Here is a 23,914-nt window from a genome sequence, read left to right as displayed (position 1 = left end):
GATGGAGTTGAGGGAATTTTTGCATAAGATGACAGCCTAACTTCATGTCGGGAATGAGCAATAAAGATAAAAGGAGATGCAGTGTGTAAACAAAACAATAGAGATCATGCTGGCACAATGATAAGTATCAAGTACAAGTCGTTTGGAGTGTTCCCCTTGTGCTAGTTGCCGTAGTGTGCCCTCTACTAACAGTTTCTGTCCGTTCTCACCTGTTTTCAACCTATTCAGAGTCTGGGTTTACATGTGGTGTGTATCGCTTGCTTCAATTGTTTGCATGACGAACAAAGGAAAGAACGTTGCCACTTGAGGGGAAAAGCATCCTTTTTGTGTTTTTGGAGCAGATGCTTGAGAATGCATGGAGTTTTTACTTTAAATCCCCTATCAATGTTTTGATGCGTTTGAACTGATATCTTGTTATTTTTTTCAATGGTTGAACTGTTTCTTTTTGTACTGTTTGGAATTTTACGAAGCACCGTACATGGCACATGAAAACTCAGCTTCAATCTTTACCCAGCTCACATCATATGTGCATGCAATGAGAACACTAAACCATACCACAACTAAATCTCTAGAATTGGGATCAAACACCATGATCATTCATGTTGCTTGTCCTCTCCTACCCCTCCCTCCTTCCCACCACCACCACCACCACCACCCAACCATATCCAGGGATAAACATCTAACTTGCGTCATCTCATAGATTAAGTTGGAATCAAGGAAAAAATCCTCATGAAAACAAAACATTACGGCATTTGCACCATAAGCATTGTGTGGGTTGGAGTTGCACATCGTGGGAATGTCAGTGATATTCAGCACATGTGTTAAAATGTCTAAATTTGGTTTCTGAATTTCAATTATACTACCTGTGAAAAGAAAACAACAATGTGCAATAGTTATGCTTAAGTCTTAATCCTCTATTTCCCCTCATTTTTCTTGTGTAGTACCATTATTATCATTTTTGGACAAGGTTGCTCTGAACCACATTCTTTATATAAGAACAGTTTGGGTCAAAAGTTTTGTCGGGTCGTTTCGTTGTTGTTTTTTTTTTTTTTTTTTTTTTTTTAGGCTGTCTTTATTTTTGCAACCGATTGACAAATTGCCCTACATTGACATAAATAAGCACTGAATTGATCAGTGTTTTAGCAGTAGCCATGGTTAAAAAAAATGACTCTTTTATTTTTTTCTACCAGTAAGTTAGAAGTGAGAAACCCTCTTTAATTCAAGCCAACAAATAGTGATTACATTAGGATGTGTCCAAATGTGGATTAAGGTATGAAGGATTTTGGTTGTGTAAAACTTTAAAAACAAAGAAAAATCTTCATTCGATGTTCAAAGTTCTGAAACTCAGATGTGATGACAAATTTGAAATAGTGGAAGTTTTTTTACAGTGGGACAAAGTCAGTGGTCACGAATAAGGGCTAATGCCTGAAATGCCATGTTCATGGAGCTTGACTCAGTTTCATTGCTTGCCAAGGTCCCATTGGTTTTTTTTTAGCCAAACACAATTGGGCATTTGACAATGGAAGATAAGTTCTCAGGGTTTTGCACTAAAACGCTAATCCTCCTATTCATTGTGCCTGTGGTGTGTGGCGTAACTGCTGGCAGGAAAGGCGTACTTCCAGAAATCTTCTGCAGTGTAGGATTTCCGTCATTAATATACCTACAGGGATTCTATACAAAGGGGTTCTGTGGGATAGGTGGCACACACATACACGCACTCACATAGGTCATAGTTCATACAATGTCAACAAAAGCTAGCAAAAATCAAATAAAAGGAGAGAGAGAGAGAGAGAGAGAGAAGAAAAGAAGACTGGAAGAAGCCATTTCAAAAGGATAAGTTTGGGAATAACGGAATTTAATGCCGACAGGGCCTGAGTGGCGTGTGCTTGAAATGGGGATTTCTAAGTCACATCGGGAAGAGTCTCTGTCTATTTAAAATAAAGTAGCCTACACCACTCATCAAAGCTAATATGTGATTCCTGGTGTAAAGACTGACTTGACATTCCTGCTGGTTTTGTTGTTGTTGTTGTTGCTGTTTTGGCCTTTGTTTGTGTATTCATTAGCCCAGACCTGTAGATTTTCTTCGATAATGATCCTGTCCTATATTCCTTTCACCATGAATGTGAACATTTCTTTCGAACCATGGCTTCAGCTGAACTTCCTCCTGCCCTGTTTAAAACAGAAATTCATCCAACAATGCATCAATCAATTTAAGGCCCATATGTGCAGGATTAAAAAAGACAGGATTCAGAAAACATATCATTCAAAATCATAACATTAAACAAAAACAACCAGAAAATGAATGTTTCATGAAGAAAAAAGAAAAGATGTAATTTTTGTTGGAATATATATTATATCAAATATTCATTAAGGGAGACAAAATGTATAAACTCTGAGTAATCATAGCATCAGTAAACTTTTTTATGTGAAGTCTAACCATTGGTTTGCATGGAATGTGCCTGCTGAATATGAATTACTGATATCTTGGTGCTAACACCTTAACCTCATAAATGTGGTATTAGACTCATAAATGCGGTACTAACACATTGAACCTTTAATCCTTGAATTTTGCCTTCATTCTGTAAGAGTATCCTAATCTTATTTATTGTTATTTTAATATTTAATGAGCATCTACATCAATGTTACGTGTATGTGCTTACTTTTGAATCTTGCTTTTTTATTGATATATCAACTGATATTTTCTCAATTTCTTTTGTATTTTGGGCATTAATACATATTAGTTAACCTTCCCCAATGCCTGATTTAATGTTTGGTGTGAAGAAATTTTGATATACCCAGAAATAAACCTGCCAAATGTGATGTCTACTGCAGTCTAAAAATTCATTGTACCATGCTAACAATTCTGTGGAAGTCACAGGAATGATGCAAGTTAGCTTCATCGCTTCACTCATGACCCTTCATTTTATGTTGGTTGAATGTGCTGTCATCACTATAAGTTACATTCAGACGGTGATCCTTAACTTCAGTTAAGCTTACTTTGAGAATAAGGTCTTGCCCCCTTAACTTTGACACGTGTCCACATGACGAAACTTATCATCGACGAGTAAGTTCCACTCGATGATGCGATGACCCCAGCATGAAGGGCACTGTATTCATATATTTGGAAGGTTGATCTGGAAGCTAAACGGAATGGGGAGTTCACAAAGAGGTCATTCATACTTTTGAATTCGTTGATTATCATGCCCACATGGTTCTTGTCATCAAGTTAACTTCGAGTTCTAGATTAACTTCAAGTACATACTACATGGTACTTAACTACTAGCTTATCCTCAAAGTTAGCTCAACTTGAATTGAAGGATCAGCATCTGAATGTAACTAATGACTCATGCAAAGCATGCTTCGTGAGACATCGTGTTGGATAAATGAGGGAATGTGCATTACATACATCATGGCATTATTATCCACATGCCCCATTTTCACCCAAGAGCAATGTACAGAGTATTGACTTCATGCACAAATCAGTATTAAAGCTGAATGTCTTTTTGCCCCTTAGCTTGAGAGATGCACCATTATCATTGCTGAAGAATCATTCCTTTTTTGGGGGGAGGGGGGATATTTTGAAATCAAGGGGAAAAATATGGTGAATGCTCCTAGATTGGCGTGAGAATGACTGTTTTGGTTTTCTCTATCATTTCCCCCTGCACAGTGTGTGTTCTCTTTATGAAGTCACTCGGATCGGACAAGTATGTCGAGGTTGGTGTTGTTGTTTTTTTTTTCATCCAATAAGCTTTTTGAATTCTGTGTGCTGTTTTCAGTGGTCAGAGTACATGCATAGCTCAAGCTGATGGTGTTTTGAAATGTCTTGATTTGAGTGCATGATCATTTAAATGACTTCAGCATATTTCGTTTTGAATGTTTAGCTTTCTGAGAGTTGTCCTTGTCTTAAGATCTGCTTTCTTTGTCTCTCAAAGTCTTTGTCTTCATAATATAGAAATGAAATCTTCATTTAATAAATTTTGAAGCTTTTGTCCAGTAAACAAAAAGAAGTTTCTAATTGCAAGACAGAGCAGGTCTGACTATTTACTCAATTTTTCAAAGAACCTTGATTTTGGATGAAGTCTTCAGAAAAAGAAATTTTGTTCTCATATTTCGGTGCCAAGAATACCTTTCAGTTTCTTGGATTGAAAATCTAGTTGCCATTTTCAGATTATCAATATTTAGGTGAAAACCAAGAAGTCATATATGTAATTTTAAAACAAAAGCAATCTTAGGATAGCTGATCTTTGTTCTAGGTGTCCATAATTCTATTCAAATAATCATATGAAAAAGAATTGAACCTGGGAGATTGATAGGATACTAAATTTTTTTGATAAATCAACCTTTAGTCATATTTGCTACCAAAGGATAGATCTCATCATTTTATTGAAAAGGAGATTTCATTGCTGTCCTACTAGTTCCCCAACTTTTCTTGATTGTACATATTCTCAGGTCACAACATTTTACATGTGTCACATGACATCCCAGAACAATTAACAGTAATGATTTATGATTTACCAGCTTTTAAATACGCATCTATTAATATTTCTTGCTGTACCTTTTACCTCTTTTTTGTTTTCAGTATGGCCGGACTGAGGTTATCATGAACACTCTGAATCCAAACTTTGTCAAGAAGTTTGTACTCGACTACTTCTTTGAGGAGGTCCAGCACCTGAAATTTGAGTTGTAAGTCCATGGGTCATTGTTTTTCCAGAAGCATCAAACAGCAACTTAATGGATTAAGAGTTGACCTATGAAGGTGTTTCTTTTTTAACTTCAGATGGTCTCAGATTTGTCATTTTAATTTGTCCTCATCGTTTTCTCCAAATCAGTGATTTTGTAATTCATCTTTAACTCAGTTATTTACCAGCATTCTGGTGAAAAAAAAAGAAGGGACCAATGTTTGATAACTAATATTTCAAAGAGTACGGATCAATTACCATTGCTGAACATTGAAGATTTTCGATACTGTCTTTAGATGTGAGCAATGTTTTTGCCAAATAAGGGGTAGTATATTCGTACATTGTATATCACACCAACATCATCCACATGGTATATTAGTTTTGGAGTTTTGATGGTGATAAGAGTGGTGATGATATTGTTGTTATTATCATGCTAGTTTAACAGCAACAGAGGATGTTCTTTAGTCATTATTACTATATCATCATCATCATTGATATTGTGAATTTTGTTGTTTGTATTTTTATTGTTGATATCATCATAAAAAGTATATGTCATTCAATATGTATTCATTAATGTCAGTATTTTATTTTTTTTATTTGTATTGTTGCCTTTTTTATGTGCAGAGGCTGGGAAGAAATTCCTTCTGTTCACACCCATTTTCTTCCTGACAGATCTCTCATAGTCATACAACTGTATGTTTACTCACTAGAGTACCCAATGCTGGCAGTAAAACATTTTCTTTATTTTCCATTTCACTCTGGTTCCCCTCTAACATTTGCGCTTGTCTGACCCTTGTTTTGTCATCCAGGTATGATGTTGACTCAAAAAGCCCAGACCTCAGTAAACATGTAAGTCATATGGGTTTGTTCATTTAGGATGCTCCTTATTTAAAGATCTATGTCAATGGATGGATGAAACAGGCACTATGAACAAAGACTTTGCTGTTTACAGACTGTTGATGAGAATGTATATGACCATGCATCACAAATCCTGCATAAAAAGTCACGTGGGTTGATTTCTAAATGGCCTAAAAATACGAGGTTTGGGTCAAGCAGGCCCATTATTAGCCTTTCAAATTAATGAAATCGGCATGAAATTGTTTTTATTTCAACTGACTGACAAAAATTGCCCTTCATTGACGTATTGAAATATTAAAGCGCTGAGTTGATCAATGTTCTGTAGAAGCCATGATGAAATGGGCAAACGTACTCGCGTAGGATTCGAACATATGACCGCCTGATTACCATCTTAACTTTGTTGTGTGTTCAGAAAAAGTGAACTTTTTTTTTTCATTTTTTTTTCTCTCTGTAGATTTGAATTGTAAATGTAAGTACAAAAAGGGGTTTTTCTGAAGTTGTCTTTTTTCTACTTATCTTACAAGAATATTGTATTGTTTTTACCTTCTTCTTTTTTGGCCCATTTTCTACCCATGTGATGTAGGATATTGTGTGCATAAAACCTTCCAGAAGCGAGGCAAAGCTGTAGCACTGATACTTTGCTATGGCTCATGAATGAATTGTGCTGACTGAGTATGCCAATTTTAAGGATAATCTGATAATCCTGTTGCAGGGGTTGCCAGAGATTTAAATTCATTCTTTGTGCACAGCAAGTAGTGAATCAGCACAGTTCGATAGACCCTTACCTCTAAGTCCCTCTTTTCAGAGTAAAATTTGGAATGGGTGGAATCCAGATTGTGTATTAAAGTGTTTAAGGATGTGTGCTGGGAATTCCCAATTTGCCCGAGTCAGATATCACTTTAAAGTTTAGTATATCACCCTTTGATACTAAACCTTATCTACAAAATCTGTTTGTTTGTTTGTTTGTTTGTTTGTTTGTTTGTTTGTTTGTTTTTCTGGTGGCTTTTTGATGATTGTGTGATGCAAGGTCATTTGTAAACAGTATTTGCCTCACTTTCATGGAAAGCACAATATGCTGCCTTGGCGCTGCCTTGAAAGTAAATCCAGTGACACAGGACAACAGAGGGAGATGTATAGAACTCATTGAAATAATGTGTTTGAATGCCACAGAAATGCAGCAAATTATCCTTATACAATATTGTCAAATAGTGATATCATGAGGTAGGTATTTACTGGGAGAGTGAAAACTTATGCTCAGTTGGTTTGCAGTGCTGGGCCAATTTCAGTGACCTTTACCCTTTATGCAGGGCTCGACACTAACGGTGGCCCGGTGGCCCGGAGCCACCAAAAATGAAAGTCGGGCCACCAAAATTTTTTGAAAAGTATGTCAATAAATTCGTAACTTTTTGCGCCGGAAATTAGCAGTTAAATTTGTTCAAAGGATGGATGAAAAGGACTGAATGAGTGCCTGAGAGTGATTGTTGCAAGTTTGTTGAAGTTTATTTATGAGTAGATATGTCCAACTTCTAATTCTTACTATCATAAATCTTAAATATTTGACTCATTAAAAAAAAAGGACTTTTAATGTTTTTTATTGTTTTTTTTCGGGACACCAAATTTTTCTCTCGGGCCACCAAAAAATTGAAATTTAGGATTTTGGTGGCCCCATCGGGCCACCAAACAAAAAAGTTAGTGTCGAGCCATGCTTTATGATTTTATGATCAAGTGTGCATTCATTTTCTGATGTCTCAAATATATATTTGAATGTTTTTAGTTTTGTGGAGCGCATGACATTTGTGAAAATATCCAACACCATTAAATACTCCATGTTTACTACATGTATCATCCTTTTGTTTCATTCCTACATGCCGTCATTTGATTTGCTGATAGTACTTTAAAGGATGTCCAACATACCTCCCATTCTGTACAGATCATCCCAATTTCTAAGTTTATCAGTCAAGGACAATATATTTCGGAAAGGACAATAATAGACATTGGTAGAATTCCTATTCCTAATATGACCTTTGGAAAGATAATGTCATTTTAATGTGCAATTAGGACTTACGAAAGGATATTTGCTCTTAGACCAAGATTTAAACAGTCTCATTTCTCTTTTCTTCTACCAGGATTTCCTTGGCAGTCTGGAATGTACCATGGGTAATATTATGGGAGCAGGAGGGAGATATGTTCAACCTCTGAAGTAAGTTGTATGAAATTATTCATGATCATGTTTGTGTGTTTTTGTTTGTTTTGTTCAAATATGGCCATGTAATTTTAATTTCATAAAATCAAATGATGTGTACATATGTTTTTCATTTCATATGTGGCTAAGCTAGATTAATTTCATATGATCGAATGATGTGTACATGTATATGTTTTCTATTTCATATCTGACCAAGTAAAAGTAATTTCATGTGATCAAATGATACACTATGCATTTTAATTTTGATTCCAGTTCCATGCTGCAAAAGCGTTTTCCACTCGATTTGTTGTAACGTCTTGCATGGAATTTCAATATTCTTGTGTGAAAAGCATAGCTGAAATATGTTGACAAGCACAGATTATTACATTGCAGTGCTGATTTCAACATGATTAATCTATACCCGTTTTCACTAATGAAATATGATAATATAAACTCAGAAATATTGCTGACTGTGTCAGACAGCTGAAGGAACATCAGTGATAATAAAGTGTGGTCGTAATGGTGAAAAAAATGAACCATTTAAAGAAAAACCTTTACCTTGATAAGAAAGCCTTTAGAGGATTTTTAGACTTTGAATTCAATAACATTTTCCCCATCATTATTGTTGCACTCAATTTATTTGTCTCAGTTATAAAGGTAAAAAGAAAGACTGTGGCAAGATCATCATCAGAGGAGAAGAGATGAGTCAATGCAAAGTGAGTATTTAACCCTTTGAGGATGTGTCCCCAGTATACTTGGGCAAGTGTCTTTGGGAAATGCGTGTTTTAGCAAAATCATCTCATCCTCAACGGGTTAAGGAAGAGATCTTTCTTTCTCTGTACCCAGCATCTCTTTCGTACAGTATACGCTATAATTTTCGTGTTTTAATCTTCGTGCCAAGTTGACTGCTTTTCATGTGCAAAAAAAGAAAAGAAAATAAGATGACGAAATTTAATTTTTCTGCTATGTCTACGGCCTCAAATTGAAAAATTCTGCTTCACAAGGGACCACCACTGTTCCTCATACATACAGTGGACACTACATTTGCACACTTTCAAGTTGATACTGTATTTAGCATTTACAAATTTTATATGAACTAACATAAACATCCATAAACAGTTGTCAAATTGTGTCATAATTGAGTATTTTTCTTGTCTTTTCCCTGCACAGGACTTGATGACACTACAGTTTAAGGGAGAAAATCTAGACAAGAAAGATTTCTTTGGAAAATCAGACCCTTTCCTCGTCTTCTCCAGGCAGAACGAGGATGGCACGTAAGAATCAAAATCAAGCGCTCTGTCCATGTACATAAAACATATGGCTTATCTTGGTAATGGGCATATATTTCATTGTAAATGGATAAACTTTCTTGGTTTCTTCACACAGCTACATACCACAGTCTCTTTCTGTTCACAATAAAGTTGGAGAAACCTGTTCCTCTTTAAAAATATTTTCTTGCATTTAAAACAATTTTGCTTAATGTGGTGAGAACTGAGCTACAGCCAAATTGGCCATTTGACATGTCGGCAATATTTGTATAATTATTTCATTTTACTTTTTAAATTTGTGTGTCCCTTTCACAACCCTAAAATTAGATTCCTTTCATTAAGCTGGTATCTCTTAGAGGTAAGTAATGCAGACCTTTCCTTGGAATGATAAAACTGGAGACTTCTTTATAACGGAGTGCAAACAATACTATGGATTTCCGATGAATTTCTTTGGACCTCAAAATAATTCCGACTGTTATCCTCAGTACAAAAGGGGAGCATATGTTTTTGAATGATGTGGGATTACTTGTTCACATTTTTTTTTTAAACTCTGAGGTGTATTACCTTAAGATTTCAAGAACCATGTAGGAGACATTACTCTTCAACCATTTACAAAAGGGTTACACACCCTTTAAGTTGAACTTTTACGTATAGACTTTTTAATGCACTTGTGTGACAGATTCACAATTTGCCACAAGACGGAGGTCATCAAGAACACACTGAACCCAAACTGGAAGTGTTTCAGCATCATGCTGCGGTCTTTCTGCAACGGTGACTACGACAGAAAGATACAAGTTGAATGCTACGACTGGAACAGAGACGGAAGGTAGGCGCAGGCACATCCACTGCATCCCAGCCAGCTGCTGATGTTGCCAATTTGCATCCACTTGTAATCTAGCATATGAAAAACGAGACTCTTCAGTTCTGGCTACCTGTTGTACATCGCCGAGTGTTGTTGGCTATAGAGCAAAAATGTCCTGAAGCAATGTATTTCTTTGTTTTTGTGGGGGGGGGGGGGGAGGGAGGGAGTGATATTTAACTCATTAACCAGACAACAGATATTCCATAGTTTAAGAAAAAAAAGTGTTTGCCATTTTATGGCAAAGAATTTTGTTTCTTTTCCCTATCATTATCTGCAGAGCACAATAGTCCATAGATATTTGCAATGTGGTTGTTCAGTAGTCCATATTATATTCCACATACTAAGAATCTTACTATAGGATTGGTCAAGAGCTGATCACGTGATAAAGCGTAGTTTTGCCCATCACATCACCTGAGAATAAAAGTTCGTTACTCTCTATGATGATAGTCATTTTGTTTCGCTGATCTCTTAGACCACACAGTCCTAACGCGTGATATAACTTACAATTTTGAGTATGCGCGAAATAAAAGTGCGTGCACTGTGGTCTATCATTTGACCTGGGTCAAGTGATAGACCACAGTGCAATGCACTTTTATTTCGGTACCACGCGCGGGGCGCGGAGCAAATTCGTTGTTTTGTCATCTACGCGCATACATCTAAATTAAACTACGTAGCCTAAGCCCTGACGATACCCTAAGACAGCTAAAACGGTTTCATATGTGGAATAAAATGGGAATATCTAGGACCCTAGATGTGGAATATGAAGCAAATAATCAACTTTCAGTTTCAGGCAGTGAGACAAACTATCACTTCCTCGGCGATCTGAATGTGCACGCTATCTTTCCTCAGCTACGCTTCGGAAAGATAGCTACTTCCAGATCGCCTCAGAAGTGATAGTTTGTCCCATCACCTTTACCAACGTTGATTATTTGCTTAATATCATCCTTATCCATGATGATCTTTCCTAGTAGTTGTGTATTCCTGATTTTGTATTTTGCAGTCACAGTATGATTGGAGTCTTTGAGACAACTGTGAGGGAGCTGTCACGAGGGCCTGGCCATTCAAACGTCTATCATGTGAGTGTCGTCCAATCCAAATATTTGTACTTAAGTATGAGAGGAGTAATAGTTGTAGCAATTGTTTTAGTACTATGAAATACAAGTTGTTATAGCAGACAAATAATAAAAGGAGCTTTGTCAATGCTTCTAAGCACTCTAAGTTTTGACTGTCATTTTGAGGATTTAATATGATTAAAAGGATGGTATAGTTCTGATTGAGATGGGGATTCAGTTTTTAACACTTTGTTAGGTATTAGAAACCACTTATATGAAGTATTAAAGAGCATAAATTCTAAGAGGAATTAAAAGTATATTTGATTAAAATTGATTTTGAAATGGCTGAGATATCCTAAAACAAAGTAGTCTGAATAAAAGGTGGGACCCACCTTTTGTAGGACCACTTTGTTTTACTTTATTTTTCGATATCAGTCATTTCAAAACAGATTTTAATCAAATATACTTTTAATTCCTCTTATAATTGTATTATCTTCGATATTTCATGTAAGAGGTTTGTAATTATATCGCGAAAAGTTAAAATCTGAATACTTATCTCAACTTAAACTATGCCATCCCTTTAAACTCTGTCTTCATATCCTACTGATTCATTACACAAGCACTTGATTCGCATGGTATTGAATTATGCTGATGTGTAGTTGGCACTTTACTGAAATTGCTGAATTTAATCGATCTATACTGCCCTTTTTATCTGTTGTGAATCAGTTGATTCATCCAAAGAAGAAGGCAAAAAAGAAGAACTCTGGGCTGATCTTCCTGACAGCAGCATCCATAGAGCCTCAGCACACCTTCTTGGATTACATCCAGGGAGGATGCCAACTCAATTTCACCGTTGCCATCGACTTCACAGCATCCAACGGTGAGCAGTAAGATGTTTTGGGCCTATGGAGGAGAGATTGCTATATCTTGGGGAGAGAGTCATCTTAGAGTGAAAGAGAAAAAAGAAACAAATGAAAATCTATGAAGATTTTTTTTTTCCCATTGAAATTGGACAGAACTTCCAATGTGTTGTTGATAGAGCTTCATGTATTCTTATCAGTATTGAGAATGTTGAAACAAACAAACAAGCAAACTCCTAGGGTTATGTGACAACAGTGTCACAGGTGTAGTTATTTCTTAAGACTTGCCTTTGAAATTTCTGCAATAATTTGTTATAGTTTGTCCAAAATTTTGCAGAATTGTCACTTTTGTACCACCCTCTTTACCTTGTGTCTTCTGTTGACAATTTTGTCTTCAGATTTTTTGCAACTCGTCTTTTATTTTTAAAAGAATAATAGGCTTTACTGATTGATGATGTGCCCACTCAGCAGTATTTTATGGAAACCCACACGCAAATATAGCATTAAAATGGAAGCAGTCAAATACATGCAGAAAAGAAGGTAGAATTTCAAATCCAAGGCCTGGTGCCAACTTTCATCCACAGAACTTGAAATGCAAAGTGAGGATGTATTATGTATTTGCACATGATGCAAGTGATAGTTGTAGTGGTAGTGGGAGTGGAAGTAGTATAGTTACAGTAATGATGGCAGTGATATTAACAGAGGGAGAAGTAGTATTAGCAGAAGTGACAGTAGTAGTGGTTATTGACAGTGTAAGTGTTATCTGTTGCTGTAACATTGATATTTGCACAAGTATTACTCTTTCATATGGTGTTAATGATAGCATTAATACTCTTGGTGATACAATGTAGTAGACCTGGTAGTGGGAGCAGCAATGTTTGTATGATGCACTGATTCCTGCCTGCCACTCCCATCAAAAGGTGACCTTTATAACCCCACCTCCCTCCACTATTGTAGTAGTAGTGGTGGTAGTAGTGGTAGTAATAATTTCATGATGACTGTACTCTATCTACCTCACCACCAAACAGGCGACCCACGCCAACCCACCTCGCTGCACTACATGAACCCCTACCAGCCCAACCACTACCTCCGGGCCCTCAGGGCAGTGGGCCAGGTTATACAGGACTATGATTCAGACAAGCTTTTCCCTGCCTTTGGCTTTGGTGCCAGGCTGCCCCCGACTGGAGTTGTCTCTCACGAATTCTACCTGGTGAGGGCCGAGATCGGCAACCAGTTTTCTATTCTTCAAGGGGGGGGTTGGCTTTATCAAAGAAACAACATTGAAGGGGTTATCCCAGAATCTTTAGAACTTCTCTGTTTGTTTTGATGTGTGTATATCCATATTTGGATTGTGGCAAGTTTCTTCCTACACAAAATCACTCCCTTCAGTGTGTTGCAGTAGGGGAATATTTTCTCCATTACATGTAATTAACTTTTTTTATGCCACTTAAAACTCTTTGCTTGTAAATGAACTTTTGATGTTGGACAAAACGAAAACCCTGTCTAGTTAAACGTGTACAAACAAAACAAATTGCCCATGATATTTTGTAAAAGCATATGGAATATTCAGTGTTCGTAATGAAAATTGTATATCAAAAGCATGGTTATGAAACTTGTATTTCAGATTCAAATTAAATTTTGATATCATCTCTCAATTAGAAACAAGTGCTTGAAAAGATGACATACCAAACAATGGATACAAAGATGTACATAATAAGAAAAATGATACATAGTGACACTGATGTATCCATTAATGAGAAAGAGTGGAAACAGCACTATGGATATCACATAGAAAAACAAAGAACATTGACCTTTCAAGTCTACATTCGCATTTAATTACTTTCACTTTAAAATGATTTATTAACATAGCATCAAATATGAAACAGCAACTTCTAATAAAACAGTACAATAGGATGAGACTTGCATTTTGTAGTATCTCTCAAATCAGATTACCAACTCTCTTGGAGGAGTCTGCACCTTTGAATGCTTCGTAAAAACAAATATATGGCACCATACAAATGTCGTGAATCATCATCATCACCACTACCACCATCATCATCATCATCATCATCATCATCACTATATTATACAGTATGATCTCTTGTTCGTCCCTGGTAGAATGGAAGGAATGATAACCCATACTGCAACGGCATCGATGGCGTCGTGGACGCCTACCAGAGGGCACTTCACACGGTACAACTCTACGGCCCTACCAACTTTGCTCCCATCATCAACCATGTGGCGAGGTGAGGCAGGATGTATAAAGACACATGAAAAATGGGGAAAAAAAGACACAAAGTAGCCCTTCTTAAACTTCATCAAGTTTCTTATGTCAGTGGGGGACATGAGAGATGTGTGTGGACATTTGCAGAAGTTGAACTCGGGTTTTAATTTTATTAGACTGTAGAAGCTCTGAAACAGAATTAGGCATTAAAGAGTGGAGTGACTTAAAGGACAAGTCCACCTTCATATACATAAGGATTGAGAGAATGCAGCAATATTAGTAGAACACATCAGTGAAAGTTTGAGGAAAATCGGACAATCCGTTCAAAAGTTACGAATATTTCAAGTATCTGCGCAGTCACTGCTGGAAGAGAAGGCTACTACAGTGTATGATGTCACATGCGTACAACTATATAAGGAAAATAAAAAGAGAGTTTCACAAAACTTTATTTTTTGAATAAAGTGCACAGTTCTTCGATTTGCTACTGATGTGTGTATAAGGGTAATATTATTCCCCCTGCCTTGTGAAAGAGAGAAGTCGAGTGTTCTCTTGTTATGCAAGAAAAATGGAAATATGTTGAATTTTCTTTATTCTTTCTTTATATCGTTGTACTCATGTGACATCACAAGCTATAGTAGTCTTTTCATCCAGCCGTGACTGAGCAGAAACTTCAAAAATTCATAACTTTTGAACGGATTGTCCGATTTTGCTCAAACTCTCACTGATGTGTTCTACTAATATTGCTGCAGTCACTCAACCCACATGTCTATAAAGGTGAACTTATCCTTTAAACAGAACAGCAGATACAATTTGTGTCTCATGTGAGATAGTAGGAATGGTATACAAGTAATTGATGATCTAAGATTCCACTTGTTTTACAAAACAGTGAGATCATGAATTCATCACCTCATCCAAAGTGGCAGTGAATGTGGTCATGACCTACGCCACTGTTCTTGTAACACATGTACCACCTGAGATCTAAAATTTTCTTATTTTACAACCAATTTCAGTATTTCATTAGAACTTTCACAGTTCTGTATATCTAATTCTGCTGTTTTTACTAAATCAATCTGGTAAAGTACTTTTACAAGTGTTAGTGCAAGCGAATTAGCAGTAGTAAAGACATAATGATTAAAAATTTTCTCTTGCAGAATGTTCTATCATTTTCAGTCAATTTTCCCATTATTTCTATTTTTTAATCTATGCATCAAACTATAACTTGTTCACTAATTTGTAGTCTGAGAAAAATAAGTTCGAAGACGGCTGTAATTCCATTTCATGTAATGCTGTATATCATGATACATGTATATATTATGCAGTATTGTAGTATATGATAGTATATATTATACATTATTATGCTGTCATTCTAATCATTACAGTAATCAAACAATGGTTTATTAGCCTTCCTCTTTCGAAAGCCTTGTCTTTCAGACATTCTCCCATAAACAGAAATGTCTTGCGATGTGCCCTACTTATTAAAATATCTTTGTATCTCCTCTCATTTCCATTTTCTTCCTTTTGTGCACAGTGGTTTGCAAACTTTCATTTTTCCTACCTTGGTTTATATCATCATATTTTAGTTTCCACAATTTCATCTTTGGCTTCCCTCATTTATACCGTAAACATGAAACCCCTTACGATGCCACATTGTTGTACCTTTTACAACTCTCTTCATTGTTTTTGTTCCCTCATTCTCTTTATAGTCACTTCACATTAGTTCTATTGTAAAATAATTCTACCAAATTAAAACCCTCTCCATCATGAATCCTCCCATCCATACCTTTCCGATTCCTCGAACAATCCTTTCAAGGTCTTACTACCTCATGGTACATGTGTAGAATACCATCGTCAGTTAGTGGGCACCATGGAATGTTTCTATAGTGATCTCCCATTTAGTAGCATTTATTGCTTCAAAATGCTTCCTAGTTCATTGTGATAGGATTGTCTTTGAATTGTTCATACTCTTGTCTCTTGTTTTAAGTCCACGATGGCTTCATCTATCATCTTGTCTTTCATGCTCTCTTTCTATCTAGAGATAGGTCTCCCCCACCCCCAGCCCCATTCCATGTTTGCAGGACTTGACATTAACAGTAGTCTGGTGGCCTGGGACCACTAAGAATTGGTGTCAGGCCACTAAATTCATATTTTAATGGCCTGATCAGGCAACTATGATTCATAATGGCTTGCTACTTTTGCTCTCTTTTTTTTTTTTTTTTTTTTTTCAGGCCACTACATAACTTTTGGGGGCCACCAAAATTTCAGATATCAAGATTTTAGTGGCCCGAACAGGCCACCATACAAAATGGTTAGTGTCAAGTCCTACCGTTTGTCATCATATGGTGTGAGGAATTCATTTCATGATCCAATCACTTCTTCTCTCAGGTTTGCATCGGCCAAGCGTGATGGATCTGAGTACTTCGTCCTCCTCATCATCACTGACGGCATTATCACAGACATGGCACGGACCAAGGAAGCTATCGTCAATGTAAGAACAACCAGACTCAAAGAGTTGCCCCTGTAAAACTATAAACATTTGCAAATAAACTTTTGCAAATGGCCTTTCTCACGGCATAAAACCTTAATGAATTTGTGACTGGCATTTAGTGCATTGTGTTGACAAAAACTTTTGAATCCATTTTACTTTTGCAAATCTGCAATGCGCATGAAGATTTCTGGTGTTACATTATATCTCATGATGTAATTTTATTCATAGTGCCACAATGTGCCTGTTTTTATCATCTGTCTTTCTTCATACTCTCTGAGTAGAAGCTGGAAATAGGAAAACTGGAAAAACTGTCTCATTTTGAAAATTTCAGTTTTTGAAAATGGATCACCACGGCAAATTACAAATTGGTTCTGTGTAAGGATTTTTACCCACTTAGGGCAGACTGATTTTGCTACAACACGCATTTCCCATAGACACCCGCCCAAGTATACTTGGGACTTGTCCTCAACGAGTTAAAGAAATAACTCTGATGCTTTTGGAACTGGAGCTGAAGGAGTGAGCTATTGCCTACCTTGTAGATAAGATTCTGACACTAACCTTTTCCCCTCTATACTGGTTTCAGGCTGCTGTACTACCACTGTCCATCATCATTGTGGGCGTAGGCAAGGAGAATTTTGCAAGTGAGTAGCTTCTCTTGGATTCTTTTCATTCTTATCTCAGAGCACAGATCTCTACAATGTAAAATCTATGATTCATCGTTCATTTTGTTAATTAATTTATCTATTTCTTAAGTTGTTGATATCTCACATAAATTGATAGTGTTAGATCAGTACTGTGAATTGGTAAGATAATAGCTTCTGGACTTGAATAACAGGAGAAATCCCTTACCTCGGGCAATCAAATTGCAGGAGAGAGCAAGGGGTACCATTTTAACAGACACACACCGAAAACTTTCTCCGAGTAAGTTTGCACGAAGGGGGTAGTCCACTGATGTGACTACCCCGCCCATCGGCCAGGGCCACCTATTGCTCTAGATTGTGCTCATAGAAATCATGGTGCAATCACTGATCTCAACTACAGTCAAACCTGTCTTAGCGGCCACCTGTCTATAGCGGCCACCTGCTTATAGCAGCCACTGAAAAATCCCCTGCACGAAATTGCTGTATTACAGACCCTTTATATAGCGGCCACCTGCCTAACGCCGCCAGCGGCCACTCATTTTGTATCCCGTGGTGAATATCTACCTGCTTATAGCAGCCACAAAACTTTAGCTGAACCGTTATTAAGAATCGGCCATGAATAACAAAGCTTTTACATTCATTGCGTGAATTCTATTGAGTCCTAGCTCAGTCACATTCACACAGACATTGGCAAAATTAATGCAGCTTTTTGCCATGAAAAGCCGTCTTACCACTAACTTGATTAGATTAGATCTAAGCTTCAGTAATGCTGCCCTGAATAGATGCTACACAGGCAAAAACAACTCCTAATAACATCTTAGCATTTTACCAAATGCCAACTAATTAGTGTTAAAATCCCTTTGAATAAGGACAATAGGGTACTTGTCTGGGTATTGTTTGTTGTTTACATCAGCTTCACACAATTATCAACCCCCTCAAACTCACTTGTGAACCCCATTCATGCAAACTGGTACGAATCAGAGTAGTTCCTCAGGCCCGAAAAGCTATATTTTAAAATCAAAAGAACAGAACTATGCAACAACAACAAAAAAGATATAAAATAAAATGAAGTAAATTGCACAACAAAAATCCCCAATGTATTGCTGCACATGCAAACTTATTTGCTGGTTGTTGTTTTTAAGGAATTACATGCGGTATGTTCTGCTGTTACAAAATGCATGTATTGAAATTCAGAATGGCTACCAACCTGTCTATAGCGGCCACCTGTCTATAATGGCCATTTTTGTTGTTTCCCTTGGGTGGCGGCTATAGACAGGTTTGACTGTACATAGACATCGATGGTTACAATCCAAGCACTTGATCTGTGTGTGATGTGTCAATCATTCTCTGTCTGCACTTTTTCACATGTGTGTTGAGTGTATCAAAGGAATGGTGGCATGGTTGCAGTCTAATGGAAAGGTTGTTGGGGTAATGTCACAGTAATGTCAGAGAGAGTCATGGCATGGTAATTACCCTAGCTGACTAGGGTAGAATTTGGCAAAAGTTACGGCAACAACGTCCAAGCAACATTTTGTGGGAACTGTTTTAACAGGCAGGGTAAAAAAAAAAAGATTACCCAAAAGTTAACCGCATGTTTTCTTGGTAACTCTAGTTTGAAAGGCTCTGTTGAAACGGGGCTTTACTGTTTCATGTCCCAACAAGAATTCTCTGATACAAGCATTCCATTGGTCAGTGTTACCAATACTGTGGTCATCTTTTCCCATCGGCAGACATGGAGGAACTGGACGGAGATGAGGTCAGACTCTCGTATCAGGGACGAACAGCGGCTCGGGACATCGTCCAGGTCAGTGGGAGCTTCTCTCTCTTATCAAGGGTTGCTGCAGTCACTTTTCCAATCACAAGGATGATAAGGATTTTGATAATTGTGATATTTGTAACAGTAATATACTAGTAATACTAATGCTATTTTTGTAGTAGCAGTAGTTGTAATACATGTATAAGTATAGTGGACTCCCATTTTAACGAAGTCCTTGTTACCGGTAGTTTTCTTTCGTTATATCGAAATGTTGTTAGAACTGAACAAATAAACAATAAAAAACACAGAGTTAATAATCTTGCAGTCTGAATTATTACTTTGTTGTAAGCAGAATGATGTTATAACCATGTTCCTTATAATGGGAGTGCACTGTAGTACTAGTAGTAGTGGTAGTAGTAGTGGTAGCACTAGTAGTAGTAATGATAGTGGTAGTCCAACTGCTACCACTAGTATTGGCACTAGCAGTAGTGCTAATATGAGTAGTAATATGGCTGATAATGTTTGCCATGATAGGTTCAATCATGCGTAATATGAACCATCTACCAAGTATACTTATTGGTAGACTGATGAAAAGATTGTTGTACTTGTATTTAATAATAATGCATGCACAAAATATTTTGAGGGGAAGTAATCGGATCTCCCAAAATTGCTGTGGTCCACAGTTTGATGTCAAAAGAAATCTGCCTGAAGTTGTACTGATAGGTTTTCCGTGTATCCCCATAGGTACAAGTGTATGTAGGCAGTTACTACGTATTATGAGTGCTGTACAAAATCAGTTGCGAGACTGTGTTTGCGATGTTATTTTTTAAAGTGCAGATCAGTGTGGATATGAAGGAATGGTTTCAATTTATTTGTCCCCGCCGAACAAGTTCGAGCAGGGGACTATGAAACGGGCTCCGTACGTGTGTGTGTCCGTCCGTCCGTGTGTCCGTCCGTCCGTCCGTGTGTCCGTGTGTCCGTGTGTGCGTCTGTGTGTGATCAAAATCTTCAATTTGCTACTTCTCTGTCATTTATGAGCCAATTTTGATTCTGTTTGCTTTATATGATAGCACTACATGGGAGCTTTGAAACTTCTACACAGAATTTCAGTCGTGACCTTTGACCTTGACCTTTGACCTATATTGTACATTTTGCTACAAAATGCTACTCCTTCGCCATTTCTAACCCGATTTCGATTCCGTTTGCTTTATGTGATGGCACTAGGTGAGGGCTTCAAAACTTCTACACAGAATTTTGACCTTTGACTTCTTTGACCTTTGACCTTGATTTTTTGACCTATATTGTACATTTTGCTACAAAATGCTACTCCTTCGCCATTTCTAACCCGATTTCGATTCCGTTTGCTTTATGTGATGGCACTAGGTGAGGGCTTCAAAACTTCTACACAGAATTTTGACCTTTGACTTCTTTGACCTTTGACCTTGATTTTTGACCTATATTGTACATTTTGCTACGAAATGCTACTCCTTCGCCATTTTTAACCCGATTTCGATTCCGTTTGCTTTATATGATGGCACTAGTTGAGGGCTTCAAAACTTCTACACAGAATTTTGACCTTTGACTTCTTTGACCTTTGACCTTGATTTTTGACCTATATTGTGCATTTTGCTACAGAATGCTACTCCTGCGCCATTTCTAACCCGATTTCGATTCCGTTTGCTTTATGTGATAGCACTAGGTGAGGGCTTCAAAACTTCTACACAGAATTTTGACCTTTGACCTTGATTTTTGACCTATATTGTACATTGGCTACAAAATGCTACTCCTTCGCCATTTCTAACCCAATTTCGATTCCATTTGCTTTATGTGATGGCACTAGGTGAGGGCTTCAAAACTTCTACACAGAATTTTGACCTTTGACTTCTTTGACCTTTGACCTTGATTTTTTACCTATATTGCACATTTTGTTACAAAATGCTACTTCCGGCGGGGACATATGTTACGCACCGCGTAATTTCTACTTTTCCTTGTTATGAGTTATTCCAGTGTCAATTGTCATTGTCTGCTTGCTGGTATTTGAAAGATTTTGCCGTACTTTATGTACACACTTGTCATCTTTCTTCTTGCACTCCCTTGAGTTCTTCTCTCTGTCTTATTATATATCTTTCTCTCCTGTTTGTGCACCATGCCATATACTCCCTTTGGATGGCCCAGATGATGCCTTAAAGAGGAAATCCACCCGCAAAATAATTAGACTTCAAAAGAGAACAAAAAAATATTCCCTACAGACTGATACAGAAATGGGGGGGGGGGGGGGGGGGGGAGAAGAAATAGGCAAAGAAATTAGGAAGATCTTACATTTTGAAATTGCACACTTTTTCGCAAAAATATTTCTTGACCAGTCCTTATGAATGTTCAAATGAGCGAGGTGATGATGTCATACCCACACAATTTTTCATGTATGTTATGTATGAATAAGCTAGTTCGGAGTTAGCTCATGGGCGCATTGGTACGAATGACCTTTCTCTTTTCTCAGTCAGTTAGGGGCACTTAACTTGTTTTAGAGCGACATAATGCATAAGATTTACATAACAATTTATGGGATTCACAATCCTGTTCAAACAAAGAATAGAGTTGCGTAGACGAAATGAGCAGAACGATCAGTCAATTTACACTTGGGAAAGCATCCATTTCATTATTTTGCATTAAATGTATTGACAATCTCGTTCTATTGATATTGCCAAATTCCACTTTTGCTGTCAGGTGGATGTGCTGGCAAGCAGCATTTACAAGTATCTCATGAATAATCATTACATTACAGATGCTTATCCCAGTGAATTCAAAAACCATTATGCCTGTTGGTCCGAATGACCTTGTTTCTGCTCATGCACAAAGTGGAACTACGAACTGGCTTATTAGAAAAATTGTTATTTTTAGCTAATACAAGTAAAAACATGTTTCAATACAAAGATGTATCAGAGTTAACATATCTTCTTTTTTAGGGGGTGGTTTTAAGGCAAGTTTGATATTTATATAGCTGAAATATGAGATTTTTTCACTTCTGTATACTGAATGAATAACAAAATTGTGAGAGTGTGACATTGTCAACTTGCTAATTTGAATATTCATAACGACTGGTGGAGAAGTGTCTTTTGAAAAATTGTGAAATTTCAGAATGTCATAACATCCTTATTTCTTATCTGATTTTGATCATTTTTACACTGTCCTTTAGGGATTATTTCCTCTCTTTCTTACAAAATGGATAAAATTTTGGGGTGGCTTTTGAAGAAGAGTAGAATATGCCAAAGTCATATGTTTCTCTCTTTCCGTCTCTGTCTATCTCACCAGTTTGTTCCATTCCGGGACTTTGAGAACTCGGACAACGTTGTGGTGAGTCAGGCCCGGCTAGCCAAGGAGGTCCTAGCTGAGATCCCAGACCAGCTGGTGTCCTACATGAAGTCTGCCAAGATCCACCCGAGACCCAGGCGAGCGTCCATCACCTCCACCATCTCCACCATGTCGGCCATGTCGGTGGCCTCAGCGCCTCCGCAGCCGGGCTACAGCACCCCCATCTGATGGTACCCACGCAGCTCCGCCCTGCCGGGCCTGGGTGATGCAAAGAGAACAAAGATACCCTTTGGCACGTAGACATATGAGAGGTCTGTGAGTGTGTGTTTGTGCACTCCACTCTTGATGTATAACATTGGAGACATGTTTGCTTTCAAGCAATGTGAGTGTCTTTCAATAACTGATGCATTGAACACTTTGATTAGTTACTTTCTCTCTCTCTCTGTCAATGTATCAACCTAAATATCTATCTCTCTACATTTATTTCATTAGATGAGTAGAGGGATGTGGAGTCACATGTAGTTCATATGCTACAAGTTAATGGAACAGATGTCATGGTAGAAAATCAGAGATTTATGCAAGAAGATTTGACTGTCTTGAGTCCAGCGTGAAGGTCAGGCATACTTCTCTGATGTTCCCTTCGAATTAAGTCATTGTTGAGTAGATGGTATTAGATTTCGCAAAGAAACCATGACCGCTTTAAATCTAGCGTGGGAAAATATCTGAAGCTACTTTTTTTCTGATGATGAAAGTTGAAAGTCGCTGTAGAAGAGATGTATAGTATTTGTGTGTGTGAACTAGAAAGTAGGTCTGCGTAGATGTGTATTTCTAACCGTGTACAAATGCTCAGTTATTGAAATGTCTTGTGTCACATGTATCAGCTGGTGAAGACCTAATGGTTGAAAAGTAGTGACTACTTCGTGGTCTGAATGATGACAGAAATGGACGAAGTTGAGCGAAATCATGCATATGAGGCAAACCTGCCACTTCCCTATTTCTTCTTCTCTTTGTGCCTTCCAAAATCATTTCAGCTGCTTGAACTGTAGAAGTGTGATGAGTGACGAAATTTAATGATTTTGCTGAGCATAAGCTGTCTATTCAAAACATTGAAAGTGTATGCAATTTTAAATCACTGCTCGTACCTCACTTAGTCAATGCATCACTTTTTTTTTTCATTCTCTGACATATACATACCACCATGTTTGTTATCATATTCTGTATCTTAATTCAACGTTTTCACTTCTTTGTAAATGTGTGTAGAAATGCCCATATTAAGCACTATATAAATGATATCTATTGTTATTATTATCATCATTATTATTATCATCAAGATAAGTTTTGCAAATTTGCAAACAGTACATGGCAAAAAAAAAGAAGAAAAAATCGAACAAACAAACAAACCCAAACCAAAGTTTTGCCCTTGAACCAGTCCTTTAATCATAAGAATAAGATGATATGCAAGTATGAGGAAGGACTGAAAGAGCAGTGGCACTGTTCTAAATGTAGCCATTGAATATACTAGGCTACATATTATTATTCTATTTTTGGATGGCCATCAACTGTGTTATTTTACTAGGATTCCTTGTATAATTTTCCAGATTACTTTTCCAGATTTCACTTTGGCGGCATTTATCAAATTTCCCACTTATTGTAAGTGCAGTGACATTCATAGTCTGTTCCAAGAAACAGTGTTTGTTTGAATTGTCCCTTATTGAAAAGAAAGAAAAACAGAAAATAG

At 37.2% G+C, this 23,914-nt stretch overlaps 1 protein-coding gene across 2 annotated transcripts in view; it reads left to right on the top strand.

Annotated features, from left to right (window-relative positions):
- The window catches only part of LOC139709406 (copine-8-like), a 33,143-nt gene extending 9,655 nt beyond the window's left edge, over positions 1-23,488 (top strand). For both annotated transcript variants that reach the window (XM_071621373.1, XM_071621374.1), the window contains exons 4-18: positions 3,668-3,714; positions 4,580-4,683; positions 5,489-5,528; positions 7,664-7,737; positions 8,369-8,435; positions 8,890-8,993; positions 9,667-9,813; positions 10,850-10,925; positions 11,628-11,781; positions 12,790-12,971; positions 13,880-14,007; positions 16,368-16,470; positions 17,054-17,111; positions 18,842-18,915; positions 22,177-23,488. In XM_071621373.1, the coding sequence (XP_071477474.1) occupies positions 3,668-3,714; positions 4,580-4,683; positions 5,489-5,528; positions 7,664-7,737; positions 8,369-8,435; positions 8,890-8,993; positions 9,667-9,813; positions 10,850-10,925; positions 11,628-11,781; positions 12,790-12,971; positions 13,880-14,007; positions 16,368-16,470; positions 17,054-17,111; positions 18,842-18,915; positions 22,177-22,404 (1,586 nt within the window). In that variant the 3' untranslated portion in view covers positions 22,405-23,488. The remainder of the gene's footprint in view (positions 1-3,667; positions 3,715-4,579; positions 4,684-5,488; positions 5,529-7,663; positions 7,738-8,368; positions 8,436-8,889; positions 8,994-9,666; positions 9,814-10,849; positions 10,926-11,627; positions 11,782-12,789; positions 12,972-13,879; positions 14,008-16,367; positions 16,471-17,053; positions 17,112-18,841; positions 18,916-22,176) is intronic.
- Positions 23,489-23,914: the final 426 nt, after the last annotated feature.

Source organism: Diadema antillarum, unplaced genomic scaffold, assembly GCF_040938485.1.
Source record: "Diadema antillarum isolate AM-2024a unplaced genomic scaffold, OU_Dant_1.0 seq00001432_RagTag, whole genome shotgun sequence".
NCBI classification, from domain to species: domain Eukaryota; kingdom Metazoa; phylum Echinodermata; class Echinoidea; order Diadematoida; family Diadematidae; genus Diadema; species Diadema antillarum.
The sequence above is the reverse complement of the archived record's forward strand: the minus strand, read 5'-3'. Positions and strand labels throughout refer to the sequence as shown.